At 46.0% G+C, this 26,704-nt stretch overlaps 1 protein-coding gene across 9 annotated transcripts in view; it reads left to right on the top strand.

Annotated features, from left to right (window-relative positions):
* LOC140424893 (sickle tail protein-like) overlaps positions 1 to 26,704 on the top strand; it is a 931,095-nt gene that overhangs the window by 194,057 nt on the left and 710,334 nt on the right. The window contains exon 1 of one of the 9 annotated variants that reach the window (XM_072508471.1): positions 18,942 to 19,219. The exons of 7 other annotated variants lie outside the window; for them this stretch is intronic. Coding sequence is in view for 1 of the 2 variants with exons in the window: in XM_072508470.1 (XP_072364571.1) it covers positions 20,036 to 20,042 (7 nt within the window). In the remaining variant the exon portion in view is untranslated. Of the gene's footprint in view, positions 1 to 18,941; positions 19,220 to 19,551; positions 20,043 to 26,704 lie in introns of those variants that run through there. One more of the 9 variants, XM_072508470.1, reaches the window with a different exon arrangement.

Genomic DNA, 26,704 nt, shown 5'->3' with positions numbered 1-26,704 from the left:
AATGTGGTTCTGATGCCTGGCCCCCTCTGGCGGTGCCCTGCAGTTACCCCCCCCCCCCCAGAGGGTGTCTCGCTTTGTGGTTGTCTGCTGTGCCCTCCACACCTGGCACATCAACGGTGCAACGTGCTGATGGAAGAGGAGAAGGGACAAGAGGCCTTGTCTGATGGTGATGAGTTGGAGCTGGACCAGGGCGGGGCTGGAGGATGAGCCTGGGGAGGACCCGAAGGAGCAGCCGGAGGCTGGAGGACAGGTGGCCGTGTGGAGAGAGATGCCCTCATTCTTGCCCGCTTCTCATAGGCCCGCTTCTCCTGGACTTATTTACCAATAAGGTGGAAATCATCTATTTTGCAGGACCAGGTGCTTTCCCTTTCTGACCAAGCCAAATAATCCCCTAAGCCTCACATCTAAACTCCTGCCTCTCTTCTAGTTTCTCTCATTTACCCTAATGCCTCTTCTCAGTCCATCTTGCCCATGAGACATAAGTGCTCATAGAATCCCTAAAGTGCAGAAGGAGGTCAATTAGCCCATTGAGTCTGCATCAGCCAGGGGCAGCACGGTGGCACAGTGGGTTAGCCCTTCTGCCTCACGGCGCTGAGGTCCCAGGTTCGATCCCGGCTCTGGGTCACTGTCCGTGTGGAGTTTGCACATTCTCCCCGTGTTTGTGTAGATTTCGCCCCCACAACCCAAAAAGGTGCAGGGTAGGTGTATTGGCCACACTAAATTTCCCCTTAATTGGAAAAAAATGAATTGGGTACTCTAAATTTATTTTTAAAAAGAGTCTGCACCAGCCCTCTGAATGAGCACCCTACCCAGGCCCACTCCCCCGCCCCATCCCTGTAACTCCACCTATCCTTTTGGACACTCGCCCCATTCCCATTAAACTACTAACCATTCAACTTCCCTTCCTGGTGCCATGATGGCTGACATTGTAAGTGATTTCCTCTGCTCAAATACTCTTCCCTGCTTTTCACCCATTTAAAAAAAACATTGACCTTGCCCTATTTCAAACCTCTCTGAACTCTTGGCTGAATTTCCTCCACACGTTGCCTCCAAAATTCATGGCCATCTTTTTTCCAACTTTTTATTGCAATTTCTGTCTCTGCTCCAGTTCCTGACCCTAGCATCTTGTGCATCATCTTTTCTCTTCACCCTGACACTGGACCACATGTCGTTAGCCACCTTGACCCCCATGGTCAGGAATTCTCTCCCTAAAAATCTCTGATTTTACAACCAACCCTTCTTTAAGATTTAAGCCTCTCTTTAAATCCCACCTCTCCAACAAAACTTTTGGTTATCTCTTCTTGGGAGTCCTTTTTAACGACTCTGCAAAGTGTTTTGGAAATGTTTCCATGTTAAACATTCAATACAAATGCAATTGTTTGATCATAGAAGCCTTTGCCAGCGGAAATGGTTGACGCTGAGACTACAAAAGTTTAGGGAAAATTGGATATACATTGCTCAATAGTTGCCTTTATTTGGAAACATTACTCCCTTGTCTTTTTGTCTAAGTCATTTACTATAGATTATAAATAGCTGAGGCCAGGCACTGATCTTTGTGGCATTCCACTAGTTACAGCCTGCCAACTTGAAAATACCCTGTTTATCCATACTCTGCTCCTGTGCCAATTCTCTGCCTGTGCTAATATATTATCCATACTTCTTGAATGCCTTTTGGTAATCACTGCTTCTACTGGTTCTTCTATTTTATTAGTTATATCCTCAATGAAAATTTTGTCAAACACTTTCCCTTTCATAAAACCATATGATCAGAATGCATTTTCTAAGTGTATTAAGATTTGAATAATGGATTTCAGCATTTTCCTGGTGATTGCCGTTCGGCTAACTGGCCTCAAGTTGCCTGTTTTCTCTCTCTCTCTCTCTCTCTCTCTCTCTCCTTTTCCTGACTAGCGACATTATGTTTGCTGACTTCGAATCCTCCTGAGACCATTCTAGAATGTCGGGAATTTTCAAAGATTGTACCCAACGCATCCAATATCTTTTCAGATACTCTTTTTAGAACCCAAGGATGTGCAACCTCTGCTCATGGGGATTTGCCAGCTTTTAGTCCCTCAAGTTTCTTTACTGTGTTTTCTCTGCTGATATTAATGACTTTAAATTCCTCACTCTTAATAGCCCCTTTGGTTACCCTTGATTTCTAGCATGAAATGTCACCACCATAGTTCATGAGGACCATAGGCTGTTTCCCCTTTGACAGCTACTGGCGGTGATTTAACCCACAACGTAGGCGAGTTTCATGATTGAGACGGCGCAGGGCCTTCATGAATAACCTCAGCTGATATGGGAATTGAACCCGTGCTGTTGCTGTTGCTCCGCATTACAAACCAGATTCCCTGCTGCCAATAGTGGAGTTCCCGATGTGGCGGAGCATCCAGCACCGGGGGAAAAAATGGGAGCGGCGTCATGTTTCTGATGCTCTGGTCTCCCACTGGCGTTGGGATTGAAGTTAGCATCCCATGACCTATTTGCATCCTATTAAGGGTCCGGGAACAAAATTCTATGGGCCCTCATGATTATCCGGTCCTCTGAGCCGGTAATCACGTGGGCGAGAATTGGTGCTGATCTTGAGAAGCATTTACCGCATGGTATGCCAAGGGGGGTAACTCTTTTAGGGAGTTGCCTCCAAAGTCTATCAGAGAGCCACTATCCCTCCCACAATGCAAGGCCTGCCCCTCCCACCACCCACCCACCAGAGACCCCTGAATAAAGACACCCCCAAAGAGACAGCCCAGTTAAAGAGACCCCCCCCCCCGAGATTCCCCAGAAGCTAGAGAGCAATCCAGACAGAGGCAGGTTTAAAACTCACCTGGGCAATACACCTGTTGGCTCATAATAATAATAATAATCTTTTATTGTCACAAGTAGGCTTTCATTAACACTGCAATGAAGTTACTGTGAAAAGCCCCTTGTCGCCACAATGCAACGCCTGTTCGGGTAATGAGCCGGTACGGGAATTGAACCTGCGCTGCTGGCCTTGTTCTGCATTACAAACCAGCTGTCTAGCCCACTGAGCTAAACCAGCTCATTTAAACCAGCTCATGCACAGGAAGCAGCACCTGTCAATTCCTGGAAAGAGAAAACCAGTCAGCTGGGATTAAATACTCTAAGATCTTTGATCTGCAAGTCATTAATTCATTTCTCTTTGGTATTGGTTTTACTAGGCTGTGATTGGCAGCTTCCACACATACCCACGTGTCAGCATTGTTCCATGCATCTACTTTCAAAATTGAGTGACTTTGAAGTGGCCAGCTGTGAAACACATCAAGCTTTGATTGATAGCTCCTGGACCATATCAAACAGAGTTAAGTGCTTTCCATTCATCTCCCTACAGGCGTAATTGGCTTTGAAGTAGTCAGTAGTGAAACTAACAAAGCACTTAACTCTGTTTTTATTGTGGTCCAATCAAAGCTTATTTTACTATCCTCTACCATCAGTACAACACCTCCTTTTCCATTATACTGGTCTTTGAAATATTGTGTACCCTGGGCTATTTATTTCTCAACATTGGTCACTTCACAATCATGTTTCTGTAATGGAGATTATATCAAACCCATTTATCTCTATTTGTGCCAATAGTTTGTCAAACTTGTAACAACTGCTTCATGTGTTCAATTACTACTGGTACCATGCCTCATGAATGAAAAGCCCATCTTCCCACGTCACTCTTTGAGCCAGGCATTTGATTATCTACTTTGCTTGGTCCTTTGCCAATTGGTGCATGACTTGGGTGACAATTCAGGGATTGTCTTTTGAGATTTGCCATTTTAATTTGAACCCTAATTCTTCAAATTCCATTCGCAGAATATTATTCCAAGCTCTACCTTTGTTGTTAGTTCCTACATGGGCAATGACAACTTGATCATCCACCTCCCACTCCACGTTTGTTTCCAGTTGCGGGGAGACATCATTAACCCTGACACTAGGCAGACCACAGAACCATCAGAACTCCTGGCTGTGGCTACAAAGAACAGTATCTATCCCGCTGACTATACAGTCCCCTATTGTTAACACATTCCTTTCATTTCTCCAATTTGAATGGCTTCCTGTATTCGTCAATTTGCTCATCCACCCTGTGTTCCTTGTTCTCATCTCCGCAGCTCCCTTGTACACGTCAAGGGACAAGGTGCCTCAATCCCTGCCTCTGAGATTTCCTCAGATGTTGCAGATTTAGTTGCTCTGGATTGCAATGTTCTCCATAAACATTCAGATAGCTGCAGTTAAAGCAGATCACCTGCCCTGCCATTTCTAGCTCATGTCACTTACTTATTTGATTCGTTAATTAGTTGCTCACGTAATAGCAAATTGTATCTTAGCTTAGATACAGAAGTAAAACATTCACCAGTTACTGGAGGTAAAAGACATAATAAAATGCAATATTTCCTTTCCTCCACCCCTTACCAAATTTCCCCATTCTCTACATCTCTTTTTGGGAGGCATTCCTTTTGCGAACAGTTTGTACTCCACATTCTTCGGTTGAAGAAATTGAAGAAGAAACCTTTGAGTACATTTGATGATCAGTGATCTTCTAAGCTCCTTTTCAAGTTATCTTGGAAATAATTGAGTGAGGTGGATTTTATCCAACTTTGCTTTTGTGCTCTGACCAGAGACTATTTTGAAAGAGCACCGGATTTAGCAAATTATCATGCACAGTTGACATTCTTTTGGAAAAGTAAGAATGGCTTTGCAATGAAGGCCTAGTGGTCATGCCAGAGTTTTAGGAGTTAAACCTCAACTAACAGTTTATATTTGTTAATGGGAAAAATGGGAAGGCAACTTATTATCTAAATGGGGAGGGATTCTGGGGTGCTCCATTGCAAAAGGATCTGGGGGTCCTCGTTCAGGAGTTACAGAAAAGGAGCATGCAGGTACAACAGATAATAAAGAAAGTGAATGTAATTTTGCCATTTAGAGCGAAAGGAATTAGAGTATAAAGGTAAGGAAGTGTTGTTGCAACTATACCAGGCATTAGTGAGACCACAGCTGGAGTATTGTGCACAGTTTTAGTCCCTTTCTGTGAGGCATTGGAGGCAGTTCAGAGGAGGTTCACTAGGTTGATTCCAGAGATGAGAGGTTTGTTACATAAAGAGAGATTGAACAGTTTAGGCCTATACTCTAGAGTTTAAAAGAATGAGGGGAGATCAAATTGAGTTATATAAAATGATAAAAGGTATGGATATAGTAGACATGGAGCGGATGCTTCCTCTTGTGGGGCATTTTAGAACGAGAGGTCATCGTATTAGGATAAGAGCTAGCAAATTCAAAATAAAGTTGAGGAGAAACTACTCCCAAAGGGTTGTGAATCTGTGGAATTTGTTATCCCAGAGTGCCGTGGATGTTGGGACAGTGAGTAAATTTAAGGAGGAGTTAGCCAGATTTTTAATTGGTAATGGGTTGAAGGGTTATGGAGAACTGGCAGGACAGTGAAGCTAAGGCCAAAATGAGATCAACCGTGATCGAATGGCGGAGCAGACTCGATGGGCCAAATGGCCTGATTCTGCTCCTATATCTCAAGAACTTAAATCATCCTTTCGTTGCCAATTGAGGAAATCTTACAACACAGAAATGGCCTGTCATGTATGTGTCAGCACTTTGAGAGAGATATCCAGTTTAGTCACACACCACAGCTTTTTCTTGGTGACTCTGCAAATTAGTCTTGTTGCCTTTTATAATTGCTACAGAATCTGATTCCACCAACCTGTTAGGTTGTGCATTCTAGATATTAACAATCCCTTGTATGAAGAATTTCTTCTTCTTCCACCCTAGAATTCTTGTGCCGCTGACTTTCAATTGATGATCACTGGATACCTGCCCATTAGCTGGAAGAAGCTAGCTTCTTCCCTACTTGCTTTACCTAAAACTTCAAATAGAAGTATTCAAAATTATCAGGTCTCTCCCAATTTTCCCCCCCCTACACAACCCCCTTGACCTTCACTGCAAAAGCTGGGATTATTTTCCTCGGAACAAACTCTCCGTATCATTTGAAGTTCCTGGTAAACAACCCCTGCACCATCTCCACAGCCTTGACATCGTTCCTGGCATGTGGTGTCCCGAGTTGCATAAAGTACTCCAGCTGAGGCGTAACAGTTGATCTTTAAATGTTTACCAAGACTTTTGTTTTTTATATTCAATACTTTTATTTGCAAAGCAAAGTATCCCATGTGCTTTCTCAATTGTCCTGCCACCTTCAAAGAGTTGTAAAAATGCAGCCTCTGCTCTTGTAACCCCCTCAGAAATAGTACTATCTAGATGGGCGTTTTTCAAACTTTTTTCCCGGGACCCACTTTTGTCAACTGACCCACGCCATATTCGCTTACTCAGTCTATCCTGAGACAGAGAGGGCAGGTTTTTAAAAAAAATATTTTTTATTCTCCTCCTTTTTCACATTTTCTCCCAAAATTTACAATAATCAGTAACAAATGTAATGTCAATCTCCATATCAATAACAACGATCCCATCCTTCCACCAAACCCCAGACATTAGCCCGCATGTCAACATAAACAAATGACAAAAAGGAATCCGGAATCACCCATAGTCACCGTTAACACATACAGTCCCCCCCCCACAACCCTCCCAGCACCCCCCTCCCAATGTTCGATGTGATCCAATTCTCGAAAATGCAGAATGAATAACACCTATGAATTGTAGATCCTTCCCCTCAGTTCAAATTTGACCTTTTCAAGCGTCAAGAATTCCAGCAGGTCCCACCGCCATGCCAGGGTTAATGGTGGAGAGGTTGATCTCCACCCTGACTGGATCAGCCTTCGAGCGATCAACGAGGCAAAGGCTACAACATCTGCCTCCGCGCTCGTTTCCAACTCCGGCTGACCCGACATTCTGAATATGGCCTCCCAACGCCCGGGTCCAGTTTGAGCGCAGTTTTTTTTTTTAAATGGGAGGCACGGTAGCACAGTGGTTAGCACTGTTGCCTCACAGCTCCAGGGTCCCAGGTTCGATTTGGGTCACTGTCTGTGTGGAGACTGCACATTCCTCCTGTGACTGGGTGGGTTTCCTCCGGTTGCTCCGGTTTCCTTCCACAGTCCAAAGATGTGCAGGTTAGGTGGATTGGCCAAGCTAAATTGCCCTTTGTGTCCAAAAAGATTAGGTGGGGTTGCTGGGTGATGGGAATAGGGAGGAGGTGTGGGCTTAAGGGCCGGTGTGGGCTTAAGACTCAATGGCCTGGGGCAGCACAGTAGCATAGTGGTTAGCACAATTGCTTCACAGCTCCAGGGTCCCAGGTTCGATTCCCGGCTTGGGTCACTGTGCGGAGTCTGCATGTTCTCCTCGTGTGCGTGCGTTTCCTCCGGGTGCTCCGGTTTCCTCCCACAGTCCAAAGATGTGCAGGTTAGGTGGATTGGCCCTGTTAAATTGCCCTTATTGTCCAAAAATTGCCCTTAGTATTGGGTGGGGTTACTGGATTATGGGGATAGGGTGGAGGTATGGGCTTGGGTAGGGTGCTCTTTCCAAGAGCCGGTGCAGACTCGATGGGCCGAATGGCCTCCTTCTGCACTGTAAACTCTATGAGTCAAGGCAATGTTTGGGATAATCTTTTTTTAGAGTACCCAATTAATTTTTTCCAATTAAGGGGCAATTTGGCATTGCCAATCCACCTAGCCTGCACATCTTTGGGTTGTGGGGGTTGTGATGATATACATCACTGAGTACACAAAGGGTTAATGTACATACACTACACCTAGCTAGACACTAGAGGGAGCACCAGAGACATGACACACAGACAGTCAACCAATAGGTCAGTAAGATAGGACACGACCAATGGGCAGTCACGATACACACAGAGGTGACACTACCACAGGAGGGCATTACACCAACCCATATAAAAGGACACATCACACATGCTCAGTCTCTTTCCAGTGGAGACACTCAGTGAGTACAGGCACAGGGTTGATTGAACATCACTCCCACCACGTGGATTGTAGCAGACTGGTTTGTCAGTCTGAGTAGCGATAGCAGGATTAACAGTAGCTACGAATCCAAGTAGGAGAATTGTTAATAGTTTAATAATCGTGTTAAAGCTATCTCCAAGTCTGAACCTTCCTTTGTCAAAGTGCACATCAAGGAAGAAGCTTATGCTACGACAAGAGCACAACAAAACAGGGACGAAACCCACGCAAACACGGGGAGAATGTGCAAACTCCACACGGACAGTGACCCAGAGCCGGGATCGAACCTGGGACCTTGGCGCCGTGAGGCAACATGGCTAACCCACTGTGCCACTGTGCTGCCTGTGTTTGGGATAATAAAGGCATGATCTACCTGCCTAATCCCACCTGACCCGATGATGCGACAAGGTCATCTCTCGTGAGATTTACGACACTTGTTATGCCTCAAGAGATCTGATGAGATCTCGCAAGGCGTCACGATCTGGATCTCACCCTCAAAGGGCAGGATCCAGATTTGCACATTCAAGTGCAATTCTCCGGCCCGGCGCAGGCTCGGAGAATCCCGGCCCATATCTTTTTATTGAAACAATAATACGTGGATTGGCCATGCTAAATTGTCCCTCAGTGTCCAAAAGGTTAGGTGGGGTTACTTAGTTATGGGGATAGGGTGGAGGCATGGGCTTAAGTAGGGTGCTCTTTCTAAGGGCTGGAGCAGACTCAATGGGCTGAATGGCCTCCTTCTGCACTGTAGATTCTATGATTCGGGGGGGGGGGGGGGCAAGAGATTGTAAATTGCTCCCCAATCTCTTCCTACACTGGCGCGTTGTGCTCGTTAGTGCAGGAAATGTGTTTTAAGTGGAGACTTGGCGGGATGTTGCTCGCCAAGACCCAAAAAAAGAAGCAGAGTCCCTGTTAATAACGAGGTCGTTCTTGGTGCTGCAAGCACCGGCAAACACCCCACTAAATGCACCCAAAGTTGAGCTGAACTTTTCTTTCCAATAAATTGTGTCCTAAAGATTTCTTGCCCCAGGCAAGGGAGGGGGAGGGAAAGAAAATCTAGCTTTCCTGTTCTTAATCACTATCCGTAACCCCTGGTGCATTGAATTTATGTCAGAATTGAGTGAGGACAGGATCAGACATGCCTGTGACGGCCTCCTATCCATAAAAGTTCACTATCCAGGGTTACACAGTAAGAATAGACACTCATGAGAGATACTGGAGGTATTCCAACTTAATAAATCATTAAACCTTGGGGGAAGAACATTTTGTATATTTCAATGATTGGCTGATTTTCACCAGGTGCTCTCTGTATATTGTCTCCTGTAAAATCCAAGGATAAAACTAGCAGATCAAGACTCCCAGGAAGCGGAGAAGCAGTCGCAGCTTCTTTACAGGTATTCTCTTCATTGAGGATTTGGTCGCCTCACCTGATGCCACGGGCAGCACGGTAGCATTGTGGATAGCACAATTGCTTCACAGCTCCAGGGTCCCAGGTTCGATTCCGGCTTGGGTCACTGTCTGTGTGGAGTCTACGCATCCTCCCCGTGTGTGCGTGGGTTTCCTCCGGGTGCTCCGGTTTCCTCCCACAGTCCAAAGATGTGCAGGTTAGGTGGATTGGCTATGATAAATTGCCCTTAGTGTCCAAAATTGCCCTTAGTGTTGGGTGGGGTTACTGGGTTATGGGGATAGGGTGGAGGTGTTGACCTTGGGTAGGATGCTCTTTCCAAGAGCCGGTGCAGACTCGATGGGCCGAATGGCCTCCTTCTGCACTGTAAATTCTATGATAATGCCAGCTGCTCCACGGTACAACCCTGGCTGGTCCCATCAATCACAGAGTCCGCCGCCTGGATCCTGTTACTCCCCCCCCACCCCCCACCCCCCCCCCCCCCCCCCCACCCCACACACACACCACCCTACTCCTGGGCTCAAAAACATTCACCTTATCAAAATCCAAGATTCAGGTCACCAGCCAGTTACATCGATACACAATGTTCCGATTTCCATAAAAAAGGCTGATTACAGCTCCACTCTTCTGCTTATTGAAAACATTCTGTCCAATACAAACCACCAGCTCCATCATTTCCCTATCATGAACACACGGGAACTTGTGCACAGAGTTTGCTGCCCCCCGCCCCCCTCCTCCTCCAAGCCTGAGAAATTTGAACAATTTGGGTCAGGGAGACAAAGACAAGGGCTTCGGCCCCCTCTCCATGTAGAGTTCTGACTGATCCCAAACCCCGCAGACCGGCACCTTTTGGGCATGGTCCACCCTCACTCCCACAACCCTGGACATCACCTCAAAAAGGTTGTCCAGTACCTGTCAAGTCTGGGACAGGCCCAGAACGTGTGGACGGGTTGGCCGGGTTGGCCGGGCCTCCTTGGCACCGTTGACATTTGTCCTCCACCTCCAGAAAAAGCCCACTCATCCTAATTCTGGTTAGGTGTAATCTGTGCACCACCTTTACCTGTGCTAGGCTCAGCCCTGTGCATGTGGAGGTGATGTTCACTGTGTGTAGTGCTTCGGTCCAGGGTCCTCCCCCTATCTCTATGCCTAGTTCCTCCTCCCATTTTTGTTGTGTCTCATCCAGGGGGAGCATACTTCCTCCAATAGTCGCCCGTTTCCCACAATTTCCCTCCCCTAGGTTGTTCACGTCCAGCAGGTCTTCTACTCATCAGTGTCCTAGTATCTGTGGTACATTGTTGTTACCTTGCGTGGGACGTTTTTGACCTGAGTGTATCTCGGGTTGTTCCATATTGGTAACTGGAACCTCTCCATGATTTCCCCCGTGGTGGCTATTCTATCATCCTACATTTTCCCATCTCAGGTTCTCTCTCGGTCGCAGAAGTCTTCAGATCTCTGATCGTTGCCTCCTGTGTCTCCAGATGCCGCTCCGTCTTTTCCTGTGCTGCTTGAAGGGGGAACTGGGCCTTTGCTACTGCCACTTTCACCTTCGCCATCATTTCGAATTTGATGGCATCTTTGAGCACTTGGAGCTCCGGTGTTAGGAGGTCCTTCCATTCATTTAGAATTATAGAATTATTGGCGGATTGCTTGGCATATGTTCTGGCAGCCCACCCCTCATTCATTGTGGTATGTTGTGGGAGGGAGGGCAGCACGTTGGCGTAGTGGTTAGCACTGCTGCCTCATGGCACCGAGGTCCCAGGTTCGATCCCGACTCTGGATCACTCTCCGTGCGGAGTTTGCATGGAGTCTCCCTGTGTTTGCATGGGTTTCGCCCCCACAATCCAAAGATGTGCAGGCTAGGTGGATTGGCCACTCTAAATTCCCCCTTAATTGGAAAAAATGAATTGGGTACTCTAAATTTTAAAAAAATATTGGGGGCGGGTGGGGGTTATTTTGCCCGGGTTTAGTGCTCTATTTTTGTACTAAAAGTTCCTCATTTCAAATTTGCCAGAAAAGAGCCATTTTTTGTGCGTGTGCTGAGCACATTCCCGTCGTGGGATGTTCGATGACTGAATAAGTTACTCACTGTCCGGCAAACCTGTGACCAGTGATTGAGTGGAAAATCAAGTGGGTCCATCGACTGTCCCTTGAATTTGATATTCGATCACAAACTTCACCGCAGTTGCAAGGATAAGGAAATGAAAGGTCTTTCTACCTGGCTTTCAATCAAAGATTATTTATAGCAAAAATGCTAACACCTGGGGATTGCTGCTCTGCTAACTGAGGGAGGAGAGGGGGGCTGTTGGGAAGAGAAAAGATTTTAAATGCAGCATTCGAGTGGCAGCTGGAGCCAGGCGGTCACTGAGAGGAACGGTTGGGGCTTGTTGAGTGGCTTGATGCAAGGGTACGTGCGCATGAGTGCTGGCAGCTGCGGCACACTTGCACACTTCAGTGGTGTTACCTTTGAGCTTCATATTGAGCCGATGGCTTGTTAAATTCTTGTTTTTACAGGGGAGCGGCTTCTCCATATGAATTACAGAACTGTTACCGGCCGTGGGCTCTCTGACCTTTCTGACACCCGCCCGCAACCAACCTGCGGGTCATGACCCACTCTTTCAAAAAAACCTGACCGAGATAATACTACCCCTCTATGTTGTTTCTGCCAATGTGCCTCATCTCACATTTTTAAAATAATCTTCATTGTCTCAAGTAGGCGTACATTAACACTGCAATGAATTTACTGTGGAAAGCCCCTAGTCGCCACACACTGGCGCCTGTTCGGGTACATGAAAGGAGAATTCAGAATGTCCAATTCATCTGACAAGCACATCTTTCGGGACTTGTGGGAGGAAACCAGAGCACCCGGAGGAAACCCACATAGTCACAGGGAGAACGTGCAGACTCCGCACAGACAGTGACACAAGCCGGGAATCGAACCAGGGACCCTGGCGCTGTGAACATGGAACATAAAATTTACAGTGAAGAAGGAGGCTAATCGGCCCATCGAGTCTGCACCGGCTCTTGGAAAGAGCACCCAACTTAAGCCCATGCCTCCACCCTATCCCCGTAACCCAGCAACCCCACCTAACCTTTTGGACACTAAGGGCAATTTAGCATGGCTAATCCACCTAACCTGCACATCTTTGGACTGTGGGAGGAAACCGTAGCACCCGGAAGAAACCCATACAGACACGGGGAGAACTTGCAGACTCCACACAGACAGTGACCCAAGCCAGGAATCAAACCTGGGACCCTGGAGCTGTGAAGCAACAGTGCTAACCATTGTGCTACCGTCAGCAATGAGTGTCAGTTGAACATTCATGGCTTGGAATGCAACATATAGTTATTGAAAGAATAGGAAAACCAGACTGAAATATTGATAATTATGGTATTAATTGCAAGATTGTCAGGTAATAATCTAGACAATCACTGGAAAATCAATCTCAACTCCGATGTAGATCATTTGCCTCATCACTAACTGGACCCCCCACACTAGCTCCTTCCTTGGCCTGTGCCCCATTTCCTTTAACATAAAAAAAAAGAATTAATTGCATCTGCCCTGTGTCAATGTCCTCCTGTAATCTAACGTTTCGCTCACTGTTTGTTTACTGCTTGTATTTGCATCTGTAAACTTTGAAATTGTACTTCCCATTTGGAGGTCCAGATCATTTATATATAACAAGAGCAATGGTGCACCACACTGCATTCTTCTATCCGGTCAGTAAAATATCTATTTGCTACTTTTCTCTATCTCCTGTCCCGTGCCAATTCCATACCCAAGTTATCACCATCCCTTTGATGCAATGTGCTTCTCTTTTCTGTATATGTCTATTAAGTGGTACATTGTCAAATGCCTGTTGAAAGTCAATGTATACAGCATGTACCTTCATCAACCCGTCCTGTACTTTATCAAAAAATACAAATAGGCGAGTCAGGCATGATTTGCCTTTGACAAATTTCTGCTGGCTGTCCATTGCTTCACCAAGTAAGAAGTAATTTTGTCACAGATAATCTTTTGTAGAACTCCACCATTTATATGAGGTTAATCAACTTGTAGTTGCCAGATTTATCTCTTTCTTTTAACAGAACTACAACATTTGCAATCCTCCAGTCTTCTGGCACCACTCTGTATCCAAGGCAGATTGTAAGATTGTGACCAGAGCTTTTGTTATCTCCATCTAGCCTCCCCCAGCTACCTACTCATCTCAACTACAAGATTTGCTGACTTTAGAATGATGCCAATGTACTTTCTCAGTCACGATATCTATTACCAGTTGAGGATTTTTTTTTGTCTCAATTACCCTCCATTCATTTTATTAACCTCATTTCTATATGTTAAGATTTTTGGGTTCCTTTTTAAGTTACTCAACAATTTTTTCTTAACTCTTTCTTGTATCCTTTTCCAATTTCTCTGGCAGTCTATATTCTGCCTGATTTTTGATTTGAATCCTGTCTTTTGTCAAGACATTTTCTGTTTTATTTTAATCTATTGTCAACCAGGGAGCTTCAGATGCTCTATCTTCTCTCCTTATGGGAACTTATTTGGTTTGTACCTATTGTAGACAATGAGGAGTCCCGAAAAGGTGAGTCAAAATTAGTTTATTTCCTACTCACAAATAGGAAATATAGCAACTAAGCAACAGGGAGATGCTGGCAAACAGGATCGTGCATTACAAGGTCTTCTCCACGATGGATCTTAAGTCCGCCTACCACCAGCTCCCCATCCGCACTAGTGACCGCATATACACTGCCTTCAAGGCAGATGGGCGGCTCTATCACTTCTTAAGGGTTCCCTTCGGTGTCACCAACGGGGTCTCGGTCTTCCAGCGCGAGATGGACCGAATGGTTGACCGGTATGGTTTATGGGCAACATTCCCGTATCTCGATAATGTCACCACCTGCGGCCACAACCAGCAGGACCACGACACCAACCTCCGAAAATTCCTCCAGAACGCAAAGATCCTTAACCTTACATATACCAAGGATAAATGCATGTTTAACACCGACTGTCTAGCCATCCTTGGCTACGTAGTACGAAATGGAGTTGTAAGCCCCGACCCTGAACGCATGCGCCCCCTTATGGAGTTCCCCCTCTCTCACTGCTCCAAGGCCCTGAAGCGCTGCCCAGGGTTTTTCTCTTACTATGCCCAGTGGGTCCCCAACAATGCCATCAAGGCCGTCCCCTGATCCAATGCACAGCTTTTCCCCTGTCGATAGAGGCCCACCAGGCCTTCAGCTGCATCAAAGCAGACATTGCAAAGGCCACGATGCATGCCATCGACGAGTCCCACCCCTTCCAGATCGAGAGCGACGCGTCTGACGTAGCTCTGGCGGCCACCCTCAACCAAGCGGGCAGACCTGTGGCCTTCTTCTCATGTACCCTCCATGCTTCTGAAATCCGCCACTCTCAGTCGAAAAGGAGGCCTAGGCCACAGTAGAAGCTGTGCGACATTGGAGGCATTACCTGGCCGGCAGGAGATTCACTCTCCTCACTGACCAACGGTCGGTTGCTTTCATGTTCAATAATGCACAGTAGGGCAAGATTTAAAAAATGATAATATCTTGCGGTGGACGATCAAACTCTCCACCTACAACTACGAGATCGTGTATCGGCCCGGGAAGCTAAACGAGCCTCCTGATGCCCTGTCCCGCGGCACATGTGCCAACGCACAAGTGGACCGCCTCCGAGCCCTCCACGAGGACCTCTGCCACCCGGGCGTCACTCACTTTTTCCACTTTATCAAGACCCGCAACCTGCCCTACTCCATCGAGGAGGTCAGGGCGCCACCAGGGACTGCCAAATCTGCGTGGAGTGCAAACCGCATTTCTACCGGCCAGAGAAAGCGCACTTGATAAAGGCTTCCCGTCCCTTTGAACGCCTCAGCATGGACTTCAAAGGCCTCCTCCCCTCCACCTACCACAACACGTACTTCCTGAACATGATTGAAGAGTACTCCCGGTTCTCATTTGCCATCCCCTGTCCCGACATGACCGCAACCACCATCATCAAGGCCCTCCATAGCAATCTTTGCACTGTTCGGGTTCCCCGCTTACATACATACTGATAGGGGGTCCTCCTTTATGAGCGACGAACTGCATCAATTCCTGCTCAGCAAGGGCATGGCCTCGAGCAGGACAACCAGTTACAACCCCCGGGGTAATGGACAGGTAGAGAGGGAGAACGGAACGGTCTGGAAGACCGTCCTACTGGCCCTGTGGTCCAGGAATCTCCCAGTCTCCCGCTGGCAGGAAGTCCGCCCGGATGCCCTCCACTCCATCCGGTCACTGCTTTGTACCACAACCAACCAAACACCTCACGAACGTCTCCTTGTCTTCCCCAGGAAGTCCTCCTCTGGGACCTCGCTCCCAACCTGGCTGGCAGCTCCCGGACCCATCCTGCTCCGAAAACGCGTGTGGGCGCACAAGTCGGACCCATTGGTCGAGAGGGTCCATCTTCTCCACGCTAACCCCCAGTACGTCTACGCGGCGTACCCCGATGGCCGACAAGATACAGTCTCCCTAGGAGACCTGGCGCCCGCCGGAGCCACCCGCGCACCCCAGCCGCCAGTCCCACCCTCCCTCCCACCAGTGCACCTTACAGGAGGATCGGTCCTTCCGCCAGCCCCGTCTAGGCCCCCCCCCCCACCCACTGACGCACCCCGCAGACGCTCCCTTCCCAGGTCAACCGTTTTCCCAACCAGTGCTGTCTAGGGGTGTCGAAGCTGCCACAGAGATCGAGTCCACGCCCCCGGAGTCACAGACGCCCGAGCCTCCACCGGAGTCACCACCGAAACTTCGACGATCACAGAGGACGACCAGGGCCCCCGATTGACTGAATGCTTCATTTTAAAGTGTATAATTAATTATGAATCATGAATTGTAAATAGTAAATAGAATTGTAAATAGTTACAAAACGCTGTACGGAGGTATTACGGTACCTCCATAACTATAATTTCTACCACGTTACCATGTTGTATTATCAGGCCACCACCCCCGCCGGACTTTTTTAACAGGGGGTGAATGTGGTAGTCTGTGTTGAGGTATTACGGTACCTGGTAATGCTGGAACACCATTGGTAGATATTGTATGTTTCCTGTTGGTCAAGCTGTATGGTAGCTCCGCTCTGCAAGGTGGGGTATAAGAGCCCGTGCTGCCCCAACAGCCTTCATTCTGTACCTGAGCTGCTGGGGGAAACATCTAGCTTATTAAAGCCTTCAGTTGGACTACAACCTCGCTTTAGTGGTCATTGATCGTGCATCAGATAGGTTCTTGATTAATAAGGGGATCAGGGGTTATGGAAGATGGTAGGAGAATGGGGATGAGAAAAATATCAGCCATGATTGAATGGCGGAGCAGTCACGATGGGCCGAGTGGCCTAATTCTGCTCTTATGGACTTCTGCTTGGCTCCAACCCGGCCTTCCCCTCCCTCCACTCACCTGACTTCCCTTCCCCTACCTCCCCTGCCTTCCCCTCCCCTGCCCCGCCTGTCTCCTGCTCCACCTTCTGCCCTCCCCATCTGCCCCTCCTGCACCACTTCTCCATGGATTCCTATTTTGCCTGCCTTGATCACCTACTCTCCCCAGTGATCAAAGATCTGTCTAACTCTGCCTTCAATGACCCACCCTCCACTGTGCTGTGTGCATGAGAATTTCAAAATCTCATGTCCCTCTGGGAGAAGAAATTCCTCCTAGCCTCCTTGAAATGGGAGACCCTTATTTTTAAACAAGTCCTCTCATTCTAGATGCCCCCATGAGGGGAAACATCCCCTCAGCATCCACCCTATTAAGCCCCCCCAGGAGCCTTCTATGTTTCAATAAGTTCATCCCTCAGTCTTCTGAGCTCCAATTATGGGTCCAACCTGTTCAACCCCTTTGTCATAAGATAGCCCCTTCATCACAGGAATCACTCACGTGACCCTTTTCTGAACCACTTCCAATACAAGTATAACATTCCAGTTGCCTTTGCAATAACTAACAGCTATTTGAAGTTATTCAGCTTTTAAGTTTAGGTAACTGTTTAGCTGATCACTAAAACTCTAACCACTAAAACGTTAACCACTAGAAACACTAAACCAACAAAACCAATAAATAAAATACTTTAACAACAGTAAACACCAAATGTTTATCCTAAGTATCTCCTCCCATCCTCCACCGTGGTTGTAACATTACTTCTTCACGTTTTCTTCCCATAGTAGATTTGTCGCGTTTGTGGCCTGCTCTGTATTTATGCCCCTGCAATGCTTTTGATTATTTACTGTTGCCCCTTGGTTTCAATTATCCTTTCTGCTCTGTATCCAATGTTCATGCTCACCAAATTCCTGTTGCCACTTGTTTAGCAGATGCTCCCAGTTCTTCACTCTTGGAATTTAAGTCCTTGTTAGCTAATGGCTCCCTGAAGTCCCAATATGTGCGAATGCGCTTCTTTTGACATTCCAGACGAAAGCAGCATTATCTAGAATTCTATTATACTATTTTCCAGTTCATAACAAACGTCCATGATTCATATACTACATGCACAATAACATTTAAAACATTTACTTTTGTCTGTGCCCAGTCAGTCATCTGAATCGTGATACTCTAAAGACGGTCAAGTAATGTTAAAATCTGGTCAAGTAATGCCAAAATCCTACAGCGAGCTACACAGAGCCCAATGGCTCACTGGTTTCGCTGCTGGCATTTATGTTGCAAGACCCTCCTCCCACCAGTCTTCATCTAACCCTGAAATTTGACCTGTTGTTTTCTTTGTTGCCAATCGTGGGTTGTTGTGAAGCTAAATTTGAACACGTTACCTTGTGGTCTCATTGTTCTGCTTTGTAGCAATACTGACCTCCAGGACTCAATAAAAAAAATTGGCTGCAATGTTTTAAAGTAATTGATGATGTAGAAAAAATTAGATTTTCCTGGCGATTTACCAAAATAGTAACATATGTTGTGTTTGCGAAATAGAAAAAGGGGGTAGGTTCACATGGGTCAAATTTGCATGGACTGCAGGGCATGGTAGAGATCTGCATGAACAACTTCTCTAAATTGCTTGTGACATCAATAATGGATGGAAAACATTACAGTGAAATATCTCTTCATCGCCTTTGTTCTTTAATGATCTAAAAAGATTACAGTGAGACCTTAAGTTTGCGCAGATTTAACGAATCATTGTTTTTGTATGAAAGTACAAATGTGTTTGTGTTTTTCAAATGCTGCAGTACAGAAACTAGTCGAAATGTGTTGCATTTCAAACACCACCATGACACAAGTAACGTGTGGCTGCCCTCTGAACTGCTCCCCTGTGGCTTGCATGGTGCCTCTTTAACGACCAACCCACCAGAGTCTGACATGAATAGAGTTTCAAACTTCGACCTCAAAGCCATGGTAACAATAGATGCCTTTTACCTGCTTCCTGTCAGATTTGTAGTTTCAAGAGTAAATCTTCGATCAGCAATTGTTTCGTGGTGGGTGCAAGCAGTAGATTGGAAAGCTGTAATGAGCCTATTCATCTGGAGCCGGTCCTCCTCTTTTGAGTTGTTTACAACCAGTGGACAGAGGAACTTCACACCAGAGTCCACCTCTTCCAATTTGTGCCTCCATGGGAGAGCACTGCAGGAAATCCTCCATATGCTTTCCTTCTAACCTGAGTTCACAAGGACATTTTCTGTTCCCTTGAAGATTCTCTGCTGTGAATTAATATCTGGGCAAGAATGCATCTTGTCAGAAAGAAGTTTTTCAAAAGGGCATAGTGACCTTTTTCAATGAAAAGTTTTTTTGTGCGTGTTGCTTAACAACATTGAGTGTAAAAGGAGTAAAAAAGAGAGAATTTGTTTTGGGGGGAACATTTGCAGATTTTTGTAGAAGTAAAGCATAGTCAATTTGTGCATTATAGTCGTGAGCTATCCCAGGAATGTAGGTATGTAATTAACCTTTTTAATCTTTGCTGATGACTTGACTAGAACTTTTATTCTTTGTTGCATTGAAATATTGATACAATGATTGAACAGCGATGTTGTATTTAAACCTCCCCCTCCCCTTTCCCTCTTGTGATGCTCACAAAGGAAGTGGCCCTCAGTTATGCACATCATCTGGACTTACTCAGACTTTTAAATGAGGCACCATCTCTTGTACAGTCTGCATCACTAGAAATGCAAGTTAACCCAAAAAAAAAATCTTACTTCCTGTCTCATTTCTCTACACTTTTAAACAGAGCTGTCTGGTCTTACTTTTGCTTGAAACATTCACAGAACTACTGACATTTTTATGTGGCATGGAAACTAAAGTAGCCCGTGAAAGTGAAACATACTTTAGCCTTTTACTGGTTTGAAGACTTTCCCCATCAGCCTAATTGTTAGCTATTTATGATGAGGAGTGTCCTGGCTGTTTAGGCTTTAATCTATAATTACATTCAGTAAGTAATAATTTTCAGCTGTACTGTTAATTGTAGCTCTGGTGTGAACTCAGAAGAGTAAATATAACTAAAGTTAGTGGCTGGATTAGATTCATGTGGTTTAAAAGCTTCGCGATGAAGTTTTAAAATGCAGACAGTGGAGACAACGTTGCCAGTTAATGACAGAAGAGCTGTGTCGTGAGGGAGAAATTCACCTCCCTGAAACTTGCTTTCACTGGCAATTTCATGTGACTTCCGCATCAATAGCATTAAAAACTGCCGGTGATCCTGCAGTGAGTGGAGCTTGACAGCAAATCGAGGCATAAAGCAAATTCGGCAGAAATGATGAGTAAGTAATCCAATTGCATTACTGATACGAGGCTGGAAAAAATAGACGTATCTTGCTAAACTGTTGTTCCAGGGAACCTGAGGCATATGTGTAACGTGTACTTCATTTTTTTGTGTGAAATGCCACGCTTTTGCAGACCTTTTAATCTGATGGAACAATGAACTGGAATTTGACATTGAGTGTACCCTTCTCTACTATTCATGAAGGATGTAACACGTTAAATGATGTTTGAATGCGGAGTAGGAAATCTTTTTGTTCTGCCGTCTTTTGTATCACAAGTCCGATTTAAATGAAGTGCTGGGCTCCAGTGTTATTTAATGGATTTTTTTTTCTGGAAATACCTCCCAACTCCAAGCACATTCCTTTACGTTTGCTGACAGAGAAAATCCTTGGAATGTTGTGCCTAATGAGTGTTAAGTCTCTTGAGGTAATAGAGTACAATGTACTGTCTTTGAGGATAGGAAGCAGGGAACTGTGCAATATGTGTGTGTGATGGGGGTGGGGGAGGAGCTCTCAGCATATTAAAGGAGAAGAGGAGGAAGGAGTTGTTCGCATTGAGGACAAATTCCCAGCATATTTATTACATGCATGGAATTTACAATTAACTTTAAAAACATTAGGTCAGGACTGGGCAGCAGGAACTGCAAGCTAGCTCCAGTAAACTCATGTAATTGATGTGAATGTTGCCATTGTGCACGTTGTCGCTAGTTAACAGAAATATTTTGATTTGCATGCCCCTTTGAGGAGATTAAGATTCTTGGCTTTGATTAATACAAATTGTCTGACTGTGCTAATATTTAACTTTTTTGATGGAATCTTAACAACAGCCCCCTTGCTTTCTGGTATTGTTACAAGTCTTTTCGACCACGAGCAATAATCAGCACCGCATTTGTTTTTTTGTGTTCGGTGTTGGATTTTGAAAGCGGCAGAAATTATGATCGGCTCTTTGAAGTATTTTGTTTTGAATGGAGCAGCATTGCGAAGCCGATGTTCCAAGGGGAGTGCTACAGTTAGTATATTTCCTGGCCACTCGAGCTTTGTTTTTTAGCTTTCTTCCGTCAAAATAAATTATTCTGAATAGACTCTGTTAGCTGGCAGGAATTGGCAAAGTTACAGTTCTGAAAAAGTGCGAGGATTTGCTCGAGTGGAGGGTTCGTGTTTGAAGAAGACCATAGAAGGTGACCTGAAAAATAAACAGGGGACCTGCTGGGGCGGAGGTTTCATTTTGAAGATGATGTTGGTGTAGTTGAGTGCTGTGTTCATGTCCTAAACACTTCCCAGTCTTGTCAGTTCTTCCAGTTGGTAAAGTTGTCAATTGAGATTAGTTGGTCAGCTGCCCCTTGATTCGAGGATTTTGTCTATTCAGAGTCACAATTTTCTGCTGCGCGTCTTCACAGAACTGAGAAGGTCAACTCACGACGCCGCGCTGATCTTTAGGCACATGGGCTAGGGCATTCCCACGAGGGGGCGCAATTCTGAGCGCCAGATTGTTTTCTTGTCAATTAAATTTAGAGTACACAATTATTATTTTCCCAATTAAGGGGCAATTTATCATGGCCAATCCACTTAACCTGCACATCTTTGGGTTGTGGGGTGAAACACAGGGAGAATGTGCAAGGACCGTGATGGCCTACTGTCGGGGATTTGAACCCTGGTCTTCAGCGCCGTAGTCCCAGTGCTAACCACTGTACCACATGCCGCCCTATTTTTTTCTTTTCCTGTTGCCACTCCAGGCATTGCACCACGGTGTGAGATGCAGTTTGATGGACAAGTTGTCATTCTGAAATATTGGTAGCAAGGAGCACCAGTCATTAAACTACTGCTGCTGCAATTTTTAAAAATAAATTTAGAGTACCCAATTATTCCCCCCCCCCCCCCCCCGTTAAGGGCCAATCCGCCTACCCTGCACATCTTTTTGGGTTGTGGTGGTGAGACCCACGCAGACATGAGGAGAATGTGCAAACTCCACACGGACAGTGACCCGGGCCGGGATGGAACCCGGGTCCTCGGCCCCACCGTGCCGCCCTATCTTTGAAACTTTTTCTTTATCCTCCTCGGAAATTTGGCCATTTGTGTGTTGCGACAACAAGACCTGGTGGGTAAGATGGTTACCAGCCATCAGAGCACCACATCCAGCCCATTGCAGTTGATTATGGAGGAGCGTTGCCTGAATGTTTGTTTGTGGACCTGGCTTCGAGAAGGACACTAGCATTCAAGATGGGAGAAAATTGTACTGTGGAAATCATCGAGGTACTTTCCTCTTGTCCATAGCAAGTGAAATCCAAACACATTCTCCTGAATCACCTCATTCCTGTGGTTGAGGAACTTCTCCCAGAGACGATGGGTAGGATTTTTCGGTCGGGCCTGCCCAAGACCGAAAATTCCCACCCGAGGTCAACAGACTGCTAAAGGCTCCATCAGATTTTCCATCCCGCCTGTGACGATTCTTATGGAGAGCAGGACTGGAAAACGTACCTCAGACAGGCCTTTGTTGCGAGACAGGTCCAAGAAATATGTTGGGAACAACAGTGGTTGGGGTTTTCCATGCAGTCATTGGCTATTGACGAAATCTTCTGGTCCTACTGTTGTCAAATAAGTTTCCCATTTAATGTACCCCTTACCACTGTGAACCCCACAGTGGGGGTCAGCTTTTGTCCGGACCTAAAGATCCTGAGAGTGTGAACGGCTGGAAAGTTCCGGACCAGGAAATTATCGTTTGCCGTTCATTGAGCTTCACACAGTAAATCGTGATGCTCTCTAGATTGTGCTTCAAATATTTGAGTGTCCAAGAAACTTTAATACAAGTTCATGATGATATGACCGGAACTGTTCTGAGTCGGAGATAGGAAACAGACGTCTTCAAAATCTGGACCAGTATCAAGCAAGGCTGTGATCACCCCCACACTAATTACAATGAACCTGACAATGATTTTTCACTCTACCAAAGATCAAATGCCCGCTGGTGTCAGCATTAAATATCGTCTAGTTGAAAATTTCTTCAACTTCAGTTGCCTCTGACCGAGTGTGTCGATAGGGGGCATATTGGAGCTGCTTCTAGTGTTTGGGTCTTTCTCGGGGTACAAACTATATCTTGACAAGAGTGAATATTTTGTGGTGTCTCGGCTGGGGGGGGGTTGCTGTTCCGTAGGGCAGGGACTCACTTTAGGTACCGGGGGTGCAGGTTGCCCGGTGGGGGGGGGGCTCTGCAGGTACATTTCCAGTTTGGTGGGGAGAGTGAAAGCTGACCTGGCAAGGTGGGATGGTCTCCCTCTGTCACTGGCGGGTCGGGTACAGGCGGTTAAAATGAACGTGTTGCCACGATTTCTGTTTATCTTTCAATGCCTGCCGATCTTCCTGACAAAGGCTATTTTCAGAGAGATTGAGGGAAAGATTACGTTGTTCATATGGGCCGGAAGGTGGCCAGAGTTAGAAAGGTGCTGCTACAGAGGGGAAGGCAGGCAGGGGGTTTGGATCTTCCGAACCTGATGTATTACTACTGGGCGGCGAATGTGGAGAAGGTGTGGAGCTGGGTCAGAGGGGTTGATTCCCAGTGGGTCAGAATGGAGGAGAGTTTGTGCAGGGGGTCGGGATTGAAAGCACTAGCAACAGCGCTGCTCCCGATAGCCCCGGGGAAATACTCAGGGAGTCCGGTAATAATAGCTTCATTGAGAATTTGGAGGCACTTTCGCCAACACTCCGGGTTGGGAGCAGGGTCAAGGGAAATGCCGATTCAGGGGAAACCACAGATATGAGCCAGGGAAATGGGACGGGAATTTTCAGAAATGGGAGGAGAAGGGGATTAAGACACTAAAGGATTTGTTTCTTGTAGGTCGATTTGCAGGACTGAAGGAGCTGGAAGCGAAGTATGGGCTGGAGCAGGGGGAAATGTTTAGATACATGCAGGTTCGAGATTTTGCCAGAAAGGAGATACAGAGCTTCCCGGGGGAGCCGGCCTCCACGTTGCTGGAGGAGGTGCTGACGACAGGGGGACTGGAGAAGGGGGTAGTGTCAGCGGTTTACAGAGCTATTTTGGAAGAGGAGAAGGCACCACTGGAAGGGATCAAACCTCGTGCGCAAGGTTGGGGCTGATACAGCTGAAGGTGGTATACAGAGCACACCTCACGAGGGCGAGGATGAGCCGGTTCTTTGAGGAAGATGTGTGTGAACTTTGCGGGGGGGCGCCCCGCTAATCATGTTCATATGTTTTGGTCCTGTCCAAAGCTAGAGGATTACTGGAAAGAGGGTTTTAGGGTAATTTCTAAAGTGGTGCACGTGAAACTGGACCCGGGCCCCCGGGAGGCCATATTCGGGGTGTCGGACCAGCCGGGGTTGGAAACGGGTGCGGAGGCAGATGTTGTAGCCTTCGCCTCGTTGATCGCCCAAAGGCGGATCCTGATGGGTTGGAGGGCAATCTCTCCACCCTGGCGTGGCGGGGGGACCTGTTGGAATTGTTGACTCTTGAGAAGGTTAAGTTTGAACTGAGGGGAAGGATGGAGGGGTTCTACAAGTGATGGGCATTATTCATTATGCACTTTCAAGAACTGGATAACATCGAACATTAGTTTGGGGGGGAGGGGGGGGTGACGATGGGTGATTCCTGATTCCTTTTTGTCATTTGTTTATGTGAACATGTGGGCTAATGTTTGGGATTTGGTGGGAGGATGGGATCGTTGTTATTGACATGGGGATTGACATTCTTATTACTGATTATTGTTGGTGAGTGTAAATTTAGGAGAAAATGTGAAAAAGGGGAATAAAAAATATTTTAAAATAAACTTCAGTTGCCTCTGTGCAAAACCTAAACTGACCATCGCAGATGTACATAATGTGCAGTTTGCCAATGACTGCATTGTTATTGCCCACTCTGCACCAGATTTGCGAAATGCTCTCGCTCTTTTCAGCTCTGCTTGCAAGAAACCCAGCTGAACCTTTAATGTTGCCAAGACAAAATTCAAGTCAATCCATACCTGGTCAGCCAGATATTCCACTTCTCATCTAGGTTGAAGGAAAGATTGTGACAAACACTTCCTATGGGCTGGATTGCTCCGCCCCGTCCATCACATGATCGCCACGGGTGGGACGCGAACCATGTAAAGGTCCATTGCACTTGGGTGGGATTTTCAGGTCGTTGGGTGGGTGCGGCTGGAAAATCCCACCCTATATCTTGACAGCCAACTCTCTATGAAGGTCACCGTTGATCCAACAATAGATCAGCTGCACCAGTTCAGTCTCCTGTAAATTACAGCGGTGTTTGACAACAGAAGCCCTAGAGTACAGAGCAGATGTCGTCACCAAACACCTGTACTGCATTGAGACCTAGGCTACTGTGCATCAGTGACACAAAAGAACACTGGACAAATTCCAGCAACAATTCCTCCAGATCTAGTGGGAGGACCATTGAATGAACGAGATTAGGTTATCCCCTAGTATATACTCAGTGTTATGCTGAAGGCTTTTGTTTCACTCAAGAATTAATGTGGGTATTCTATTTCGGCTCGAGCTGACATATTTAAACCTGACACACACACCCTGAGTTTTCACTCTGCCTCAAAGTATGTTTGATGTGTCTCCACATCAAAGTATGTTGTCTGACCTTGGTGGTGGACAGCACAGCAAACCGGCAGTGCACAGTTTAATTATCAAATGTGTGCTGAAAAGTTTCCTTCGGGAAGATTTACAGAAAACAACTTTTCTGGGCTTTTGTGCCAAGATCTGATCAGGGAGAATAAAAACATACTTGTCACTATTTTGAACAATGTGTACACAATCTATAAATCAGATTGTCTAGGCTAGATAGAGATATTAAGAGCAGATGCTGCATATAAAATCCATCTTTTAAAAAAAAATGTTTAGAGATAGTGCTTGAGAGGCCTACTGGCTAATTGTTGTATCAAAACCTGACTGGGTCTTTCCTTGATACAGGTTCCAGTAAATAATGCAGATTTCTAGTGACAGCCAGACTAGGGCTATGGTTTCTGGAGTATTGCAGTTTAAAAATGTTACTTGCTACCCGATTATTAAAGTGGATGAACTTTCTACCAAATCATGCAGTACTTTATTTTACCTGGAAAATTAATGATGCAACCTCTGTCATGTCAACACTATCAAAGCGTGCAATTGAGGAACTGAGTGTATACATGTGTGATGAATGCAGGAATTTCAGATGTATCATCTGTATTTGGTGCAGTAAGGGTCAAAAGCCTGGAATGGTATGTGATGGCTGCGGTCATGTTTTTAAAAATCCTGGTTTGAAAGACAGCTAGGTTTTTTGGAGATAGGGGCGCAATTAAAGCATCATAAAAGTTTGAGCTAATGGACTTTAATTTATATTAAGAGGGTTCCTTGGGGAGTAGATAATTAGAGACATTGTGTTCAATTTAATAAGATGATGTAGTTGATGGGAGGAGCCTGGGGCTGAAGCAGTCAGATGTTGAGATTTTGACAGAGTTAGTTTTTGGCTGGAAGGTAAGCTGAAAGGGTTTCTGTAAAAACAGCCAGAGATTCTGCATTCTTCTGACAGGGTGTCAGGTCTCTTTCTTTCAAGCAGTCTCAAAGGATTTCTCTTTCTCAAAGTGGTGTCCCCAAAACATCTCTTTGCAGCAAGTGTTCCTGAGCCCGCTAACTGTATTTAAAAGTGGATTGTGATCTGAGATGGTTTTGCT

The sequence above is a fragment of the Scyliorhinus torazame genome, chromosome 6 (genome assembly GCF_047496885.1).
Source record: "Scyliorhinus torazame isolate Kashiwa2021f chromosome 6, sScyTor2.1, whole genome shotgun sequence".
NCBI classification, from domain to species: domain Eukaryota; kingdom Metazoa; phylum Chordata; class Chondrichthyes; order Carcharhiniformes; family Scyliorhinidae; genus Scyliorhinus; species Scyliorhinus torazame.
This window is presented reverse-complemented; position numbering and strand designations above follow the sequence as displayed.